The sequence below is a fragment of the Hemicordylus capensis genome, chromosome 1 (assembly GCF_027244095.1).
Source record: "Hemicordylus capensis ecotype Gifberg chromosome 1, rHemCap1.1.pri, whole genome shotgun sequence".
In the NCBI taxonomy this organism is placed as follows: domain Eukaryota; kingdom Metazoa; phylum Chordata; class Lepidosauria; order Squamata; family Cordylidae; genus Hemicordylus; species Hemicordylus capensis.
Genome location: NC_069657.1, coordinates 121,545,718 through 121,555,087, shown reverse-complemented (window position 1 = coordinate 121,555,087; position 9,370 = coordinate 121,545,718). Strand labels below are relative to the sequence as shown.

Below are 9,370 nucleotides of genomic sequence, written 5' to 3'. Positions count from 1 at the left end.
GCTTGGCACTCCAGCCTTAAGGTACTGAAATGATTGGATGTACATAGTAAATGCAGTTTATCTGATGCTTGATAAACCTGCATTCTCTTCATCCACATGCTGTGTTATTGCTATTAATACTAAAGGGAAAACTGTGAATTTCCCCATTTCTTTAATATTTCCATAATGTACAGTTTGTATTGCTGTAGCACATAGTTGCCCCAATCACAATTAGGACTTCCTTGTGCTAGGAGCAGACATGGAACTAAAAACCTGTCTTTACATATGCATGTTTCTACAAAAGAAAGATATTTATTGATTCTGAACATTCAAAGTGTTATCACTATTCTAGAGCACCATAGTGTTAGATAGAACATCAAAGTGCCACATTGAAATTAATCAAAGCACTCTTGCATCTGGTATCCAACAGTGGCTACCCCCAGGTGTTTTCAAAAAGCTACATCATAAACTAGCATTTTAAAAACTGTTTAAATGAAAGATCAGTTTCTCAATCCATGTGTATCTAAAATACTTTTTTTAATCTTGCATAAATTCACAAATGATACAATATTGTAAGTGTCTTTTAAACATACTGTACAATCATGTCAGTTAAATGTTTTACATCAAGGCACATCACACCATATCTTACAGATATGCCTTGATAGGCAGCAATGTAGTGTAATCCCCGAGATTTGGCAGTACTGCCAAGATAAATAGCATGGGTCATAATTCACAGATATACTAGAAGATAAATAAATAAATAGATGCTGTCACATTTTATTTGAAATAGAACTGCATATAAAAAGAATATACAATAATTTAATTTGAATAATTATCTTGGAATATATATTATATATAACAGAAGTGCTTTAATTTTAAAACAAAACATTTCCTCAATATTAGAAGGATGCAAAAATGAGTCTATTTGGCCATCTTGATTTATGGAAGAAAGTTGCTTTCAGGAGAAATTAAAAGGAGTTCACTGCTCAGTTTCATGGCAATCTGGAAGAGGAGGGAAAGGTCAGAGGTTACAATTTTTGTCAATATTAATATGTTTGTTGTAACTGCCTGGTCATTAGAATGAAATATTGAAAGAGAGAACAAGCACATTTGCCCTTATGTCCCAGAAAAGATCCACTAGATTACTGAGATTGTCATTTACATTGGGTAATGATGGCATGGGCTGCATAAAAGCTAAAATATTATATATGAAATAGAGTTTTTAAAAGAAAGCTTCAGGTAATGGATGTTGGACTTTATTACAGACAATTACATTGTTTTAAGGTGTCTGTATAAGTATTACTTCAAAAGTTGTTAAACTATAATTGGAAAGATATAGTATACTGAAGAATGACTAGATTCATTGTTCAGCATTTAAATGAGTAATACTGCTGTTTTTAAATGCACTTTTTCATCTTGCAATTAAAAAGTTCAAAAGTGGCAGGAAATCAGTATATATAATTTCACACCTCAAAACACCAAGGAAAACCTCTATCATACTACATATTGCCCAGACATCCCATAGACTACCATGTATTGAGCTGACAGTGTGAGAAACTGGTGTTTTAAGAGGCATCAGATATTCTATAGACTGGAAGAAATTATTAATTCAGAGGGAGGTATTTCCCTCTGAAATTAGATGACCCCAGACATCACCTTCCAATGAAATCCATTGCATTTGCTCAAATGAAAGCAGTGAGATTGTAGTGAACATTGCCTATTGCAATCTATACAGTTCCTAGGACTTATAACTAATGCCTCCGTTTATCATTTTTCATTTGACTTTGATACTTTGACACCATTCACCAATAAATTGAATTTCTGATTTTTGTATTTTGCTCTTGCATATATACATGTGATGATACTATTCTGTCAGCTCTAGCACTTTATCAGACTTGGAGGACCAAACTTGACAAAAGAGAACCAAATGGCCTCTGGTGGAAGTGGGCAGGAAAAATTCAGACCACTACTCCATACTGCCATTTCAGTTGCTACCTCATAGAGAAGACTATTCAGGATTACGCCAGGTGTCTAGAATGGCTGCTTTTGTTTCCCCTTGAGTGACATCATATTGAAAAAGTTGGGAATATCCTAGAAGAAACAAAGCTAGGATTCTATGCATCAGTACCATCCTGAATATTCTTTTCCCCCAAAGAGCAAGCAACAGCAGTATTAGGTGCAGTGGCGATAACAAAGGGAGGCAATAGTGGAGTATGGGCGGGATGGGAAACATTTGTAGTCTCAGCCCCCTCCCCCACTAAAACTAACTCTGGGTTCCAGAGAAGAGATCAGAGTAAAGGGAATTGAGTCAAGAACCCAGAGTCTTACCATCCCCTGGCGAAAAAAATTCTACCTACTCATTAAATTTCAAGAGCCATTTGCTAGACATTAAATGACAGTAAAAGTCAAATAAACAGATAAAGGCTGTAATACTATGCATGCGTACTCATGAGTTAGTCCCATTGAAATCATGGGATGTACTTCAAAGGAAACACACATAGGGTTACACTGCATTTTTATTATAAGTCATAACACATAGATTCTAAGATGAAAGCCTCAAATACCTAAATTTATTGTGAAAGTGTACAAATGACAAATATGTGAATCCTTAAATAATTCATTCAGATTTGAGACTGGGATATTTGAGCATAGCATTCATAACATTCTCAGTCTATAAAATTCAGTTTTCATATGTGGATCATGTTATGTAGTCCATGTATACACATCAAGTGCACACATCTAACAAGGAGTCTCTAATTCTGTCTTGCTTATGCCAATCAATATGATTTAAATATTCCTACCACACTTTCTTCAATATGTGATATAATATCCAGCAGAATTGGGGGTTTTATTTTTAAAAAAACACACTATAGGTTGTTTGATGGGACAGTGGTTATCCCTTTCAATAAAGCAGGTAAAATTGTGATTCTACTGAAATTATTAAAGGTGTTTTGCTTTCACTGGGGTCCAAATTTCATACTTGTCATGGGCCCTGAAATTTATACAAAGTAGTAACACTGATATTGCCAAAGGAAGCACTCTGTATTTACCATATTGGGGACATTCAGCAGATTACATTTGAACATCTCTTCTTCGCCTGCCAAAACCTTTTGATCCAACGTTGGTAGGTACAAAATTGTTCTTGCCCACACCTCCTGACCTACTCAGGAAGTCTGCCAAACGATGAGTCACACAAGTTGCTGTGTTACATGCTCTCTTCTGTGCTGTTACGCTGCTTTTTCAAATGAAGAATTCAGAGTTAATTTTTTAGAGACAGAATTCTGCTTTCAACACCACCTTATTTATTATTATTATTACATTTATATCCCACTCTTCTTCCAAGGAGCCCAGAGCGGTGTACTACATACTTGAGTTTCTCTTTCACAACAACCCTGTGAAGTAGGTTAGGCTGAGAGAGAAGTGACTGGCCCAGAGTCACCCAGCTAGTTTCATGGCTGAATGGGGACTTCGGGCACCAGGAGTCAAAATCGGCACACTTTACCTTTACTTCATATCTGTATTTCAGGGGGCTTTATAGCCAGTTTGCTCTGGCCCCAAATTATAGACTTCCATTGTTTTTATGAACAACTGTTTTATGGACAACTGTCTTGGAACTGTTTTAATGAAAGGTGGTATATAAATCTAACAATAAATAAATTTAACAATAAATAAACTGCAATTGAAAGGAGCATTGAAATTTTCCTCATACTTCCATTCAACTAAGTTTGCATTGCAATTCTCAAGTTACTTGATCAAAAGCAATGGTTCTGTACAAAGAGGTTCTATTCCAAACTATGTTGTCTAAGGTCTTACTCTCGTCCTTTTATCATCAGCAATAAATGTCTGAGCAAACTTTATTGGCTGTGGATGCTAATGGCAACTTAGCAAACACTAAAGGCAGAAGCTGTGCAGTCAAATCCTAGCATATTTACATAGTTGTTTGTGGTCCCCCCCCCACCTTCAGTGAGACTTACTCCCTTATAAATGTGTTTAGAATTGCAGATTGGGTCAAAAATAAAAAATAAAAAGAAAGACTGCAAAAGGATGCAGTGTTGGCATTCCCATGGTGGGCATATGCATTTAAACCTGCAGTGAGGTCTGTATTTAATTAGAAGTAAACCACATTATTTGGATAAGATTAAATATGCAGTAAAATTTGGTTAGGGCTGCACCCTTAAATGTACCAACTATGCAGCCAAAATCAAGCATTTTAAGATCCCATTGATTTCAAACACACTTCCAGTGCTTAACTCTGTCTAGACTGCATCCAATTGGAATAAGAAATGTTTCTCAGTTGGATGTTTAAATTACAAGAACATGAAGGTATGCCTTGTAAATCTAGATTATCTATAAAATGTTGACCCATAGGATATACAAAACCCACATTCATGCTAATTCATCAATATAAATTGCTCCTGCATTTCACATAGGTTCACGTAACTCAAACATTAAATAGAAATAGAAATATCAAAGTTCTTACCTAGATAGATTCAATCAGAATATATATTTTGCAACTGGATAATATTTCTAATATTTGCAAATGACATATTGTGTTTCTATAAAGATGGTATGGATGACTGAATAGAAGTTAAAAGCTTATAGCACTAAAGTCAAAGTCAAATTTCCCACTGACTTTTTGAGGTACAAGTTTTGCTCTCTGCATTGATCAGATAGTTGGTGTTTTAAAATACTCCAAGAATGTAAACATTCCTATTGTGCTAATTTTCTCCTGTGTTGAAAAAAAAGTAAACTATGCCTAGAAAGTCTGCAATAAAATCTAATTCATTTTAAAAAGTCATTCATAATTAGAAAATAGTCCTAATCCTTATAGAAAAATAGGTTTATTGAACAGTTGCATGATCAGGCATGAAAGAAACATTTATTTATTTATTTTACAATGAATAACCAGAAATCAAAAGATTATTTGTAAAAACAAACATCTAAGAAAATCAGATGAAATCTCAAGAAGTGCTATTTAGTTGTATTTATTTAATTTGGAATATACCTTTTCCCAGCCCAGGCCTCCATGGCAAAAGTGTATTATGATCCTTACAAGTCAAGCCTGTGCTTGTTTACTCAGAAGTAAATCCCACTTGATTAGATGGAACTTACTCCTAAGTAGGTTTGCATGGGCTTGTAGCCTTAGCTTCCTGACTTGATGTTCCACTCCAGTATTCTCTCCCCAGAATTGATTCAAAAGAACATAGCAAAGTTAGCAATCAAGGTTAGATCACATGCATCAAGTGTCAAAAATAAGAAGGGGAAGAAAAGGAAGGGGGGCATCTTTAGTGGTTCCCGAGGGCTTCCTCGAAGAGTGCATAGCGTTCATTTTCCAGGTCACTCAGCACATTCCTTTTCTTGCCAGGAGTTCCAGCCCCGACGTCAGTACGAGGGTAAGTTTGCAACTTGTGCAATTCTTGAGACAGCTTGCCCAACACACAAGTACTCAGGTTGGCACAGCGTTTGGAAATGGGTCTATCCAAGCTGCAAGGGGGGAAAACATGCCGAACAAAGTAACAGAAAACCATGCAGAGTCATGCCTTATCCCATCCCCCAGGCCAGGCCAGATCAGCACGAGAGACAACAGGTTAGGAGTAGGGCGGGGGGCGGCCGGCCAAGACCATCTCTCCGCGGTGCTCTCACGTTCCATGCAAGGGGTCAGTCGCATGTCTGAAGTTGGGGAATGGATGGAAGAAATTAATTGCCTGTCGTCGTTCAAGCAGACGGGTTTGGGGCGGGGGGAGTTTGGATGCTGGTAGTTAGCAATCCCAGCGGGGTGAAGGGAGGGGAGGCTCAATATCCTCTGGCATGCTGTCAAGTCTCATTCATCATCATGCTTTGTACAGGGGGGGGGGGGCTCATTAGGAGAGTGCAAATGCAATGGAAAGCCTCGGCCTGGGAAGGGAAGGGGGCGCTGCTGCGTGCATCGCCCGGGCTGCCTCCTCGCTTCTGCCAGGGGCCTCCATCATGCCTCCCAACGGCATGCACTACCGCGACAGAAGGAGAAACTGAAGGGACGGCCTGTACTGTACACACCTCTAATGCGTGGGGGGAATAAAATCAAGACGTACCTCTTGCTGTCCCACTTTCCTACAACCCCCTCTCTTTCAACTTCGACGCTTTTCTTTTTTCAAGAAAAAGTAACTCAGTCGTAAGTTACCAAAATAAAGCAATCCAAAAGCACACACACCAGGGACAGACAAGTGTATGGCAATCAGGCCCAATGGTCAGGACGGGAGTGGGACCCTTGGCGTGTTTCGCAAGGTCATCCACGGGAGGAAAAGATGTCCGTCTGCCCCCCAGCGGGCTGCTTTGCCGGGAAAGACACACAGAGAGGGTGGGGGGGGAAGCCCCACGCTCTGCCCATCCCTTTCCTCTGCCTACCCCAAGCCAAGTGGATCCTCTGGGGGTTCTCCTTACCTGTTTCCTTCGCTCGCCTGTTCCAGCTCTTCCGCTGTCATCTGTATGTATTCTTTCACCAGCGCGTTTAATAACCGCCGAGCTTCATAATCGCCGAGCATCCCCCGGTCTGTGACAGGCTCGAAGCCGGATCTAGGTGAAGAAGGCAGCTCAGCGTGAAGGAGAGCAGAGTGCCACTCACCGTGTTTAAGGCTCTGCACTCGGGGAGGCAGCCAAGCGGGGAGGGGAGGGGAGGGAAGGGAAGGGAAGGCTCTTCGTCAAACACTAGTCCGTCTGCCGGAGCGCGGGGGGGGGGGAATCGGGTGGCTGGGGGTCAGCCAGCCTTGCACATGTGTGACTTGCTCATATTGCCCCCTCCGCCGCCACGAAATCATGCACGATTCTATACCGCATTAGTCAACCCGGAATAACGACTACCCCGTTTTCTGCACTCAGCATCCCTAACGTGGATTCGAACGAACCCCAGTGTCACCAGGCACTGGGGCGAGTGGAAATCCGTTGTGTGCTGTCGTCCCCCCGCCCCACTACACTGTAACCATCTTCTTCTCTCTACGACCGGCTGCTTAGGGAGGCATTTTAACCCGCATCACTCGATCTCTCGCGGAAGCAAAGGCAAACGAAACGCACGTCCCTTCCTGCCAAGCACCGTTGGCCCCGCTCTTCCACAAGAAAGCCGTGGCTGCTAACGAGAAAGCTTCCCTCCTGCGGGGCCAGTCGCCGTGTGTGCCTCCTGAGCTCGCCGCCCCGGCGCATCCAGGTCTCCAGCCCGCGTGCCGGACTCGCACCAAGCTGCGACCGCCCCCAGCTGGCTGCTTCTTACCTGAGTGGGACTGCCTGGTAGCTCTCCATCTGGCACGCCACCAAGGCATAGACAGCAAGGAAAGAGGAAACCTTCAGCATGACCATAGTGTCCTCTCTGCAAGAAAGCCTCGCGTTAAAGAGTTGCCATTTCCCACTCTCTCTGTCTGCAGCTCTGCCTGATCATTACTGCCGATGCAATCCTGCCGAGGGATGCTTACTTGGGAATAAGCCCCAATGGACACGGCAAGGCTTACTCCTAAGCAAGCATCAGGGTGTTCTCTTTCCCTAGGGGCAAAAGAGAGGGCATCGGGCCATCTGTTAGGTACATTAATTACACTTTCCATTCGATTAGGCTTGTGGGGCTCGCTTTGGAATATTCACAAAGAACATATAGGTCGCCAGTTTCTAAGGAATGGTACTGGGAAGATTTGCAGAATCCATATATAATGGTGCGATTGAAGAGATTCAGATCCGCTTAATCAACAGATGAGGAAAGGTGATCAAACAGTATACGGTATTTATCGAACTCTGGGAAACTCACTTGGAGAAGGACAGGTCTCACTTAACACGATTTAAAGGCGACTAGATATTTATTTAAGAAATAAAACATAAATGCATAGAAAACTTGCACATTTCGTTTTGAACTGAAAAGAAAACTCGTGAGGCAAGGAAAACACAGTCATTTAGGGTATTATGCTGGATAGAAGTCTCACTTCAAATATTATTAGACAAACATATAACGTTGGGTTAGAGACCCATTTAATAGTCCTATTCTGAGTATAACAATAAATTTATATTTCTGGAAAATAAAATCCAGAAATTGCAATACATGTACAATAATAAACCCTTCCCCTCACACAGAAAAAAATAAGGCTTTCATATCAAAAGCATTCAGGAGACTTTAAAGAGCCCTGTAGCATCTTCAGTATAACTAAACTATTGATTGTATCGTGAGTTTCCTTATTGCATCAGATAGGGTTGATCGGATCTTGTATTATGCATTCCTTAGACTCATTTTGTAGAATGGTTCCCCTCCCCGACACACGGATGTGTACGCACACACGCACACACACAGCCTGTGTGCGCATGTGTGTGTCTTAACACTTTTCGATCCAGTTCTTGAATCTGATAAAGTAGGCACGCCTATGGAACCTTATGCCTCAATAGATTAGTCAGTCTTGAAGATGTCACAGGATTCTTCGTCGTCTTGGATTTCAAGTCAACAGAACTACTCTTCCTGCAAAATAATGCTCGGCTTTAACGAGCTTTTCCAACACGAAATGAAGTATCCTGACTACAGCTACCACATGTAAGCTTTGTATTACTCTCCTTTGACAGATGTGATCAGAATATTAAACGACCACGACCAGATCTATAAGAATGATGGGGGTGGGGGTCCCCATGCGAAACAGGACATTCAGCGCATTGGAGGTCGTTGTAAACTATTATGCTAGCACTTACACTTTTCATATCAAAATGTGCATTAACATTTTTTCCAATCTGCCCCAATACCCCAAAATTGTAATTCTTCTCAAGAAAGTAGAGAACACAAATCAAGGTGAAGACATGACAAGAATCGGCAGCACTTCGACATTCTTGAACTACAAACCTCAGGACATTCACAACTTCAAGACTTCCAAGCTCTCCGCCACTGCGGAGGGTTCTGCAACCGCTAGATTTGTCAAAATTATTAAAAAGGAGGACATGCTTACCTTTCAATGCAAAGCTTCTCTAGGAAGAGTAAAACGTGGTAGAGGTTTCCTCACTGTGCGTTTCTAAATCGTGATGCTCCTCAGTGCCCAGCTACCCCCTTTTATATCTACCGCCAGGGTAAAAGTGTGTAGGCGTTCGACGAACACTTGCCAGCCAATCAGCATCTCAGTTATCACTATACAACCAATCCAAGACTGACCACGAAACCCCAGTTCGCGAATTACGTCATCATCAAGTCACTGAGTATTCCATTCACAAAAAATTGCCAGTCATTTGAGCCCATCTGATAGGTTTATTTGCATTGAGGTCATTGAATGGGGAGGAGGGAACCGAGAGGAGAGGGGGACGTATCAGACAATTAATGAAATGTAAGGGAAATCGTCTCGAGTCATTAATAATATCTAGGCCACCCTATACTCTCACCCTTACAAGAGTTACCATATCTTTTTAAATGAAC

At 41.2% G+C, this 9,370-nt stretch overlaps 1 protein-coding gene across 4 annotated transcripts; it reads right to left on the bottom strand.

Moving 5' to 3' along the window:
* Positions 1–493: 493 nt before the first annotated feature.
* Positions 494–8,979, bottom strand: CALCB (calcitonin related polypeptide beta). 4 transcript variants are annotated; one of them, XM_053290887.1, is made up of 5 exons: positions 8,913–8,979; positions 7,220–7,315; positions 6,400–6,531; positions 3,030–3,214; positions 494–981 (listed from the first exon to the last, which is right to left on the bottom strand). In XM_053290887.1, exons 2-4 carry the CDS (start codon positions 7,303–7,305, stop codon positions 3,052–3,054), a joined length of 381 nt encoding a protein of 126 aa, XP_053146862.1. In that variant the 5' UTR covers positions 7,306–7,315; positions 8,913–8,979; the 3' UTR covers positions 494–981; positions 3,030–3,051. The 4 variants fall into 4 exon arrangements, with proteins under 4 accessions (XP_053146862.1, XP_053146869.1, XP_053146855.1 ...); XM_053290894.1 differs by having other exon boundaries at positions 3,030–3,211; XM_053290880.1 differs by lacking the exons at positions 494–981; positions 3,030–3,214 and adding an exon at positions 4,840–5,463.
* Positions 8,980–9,370: the final 391 nt, after the last annotated feature.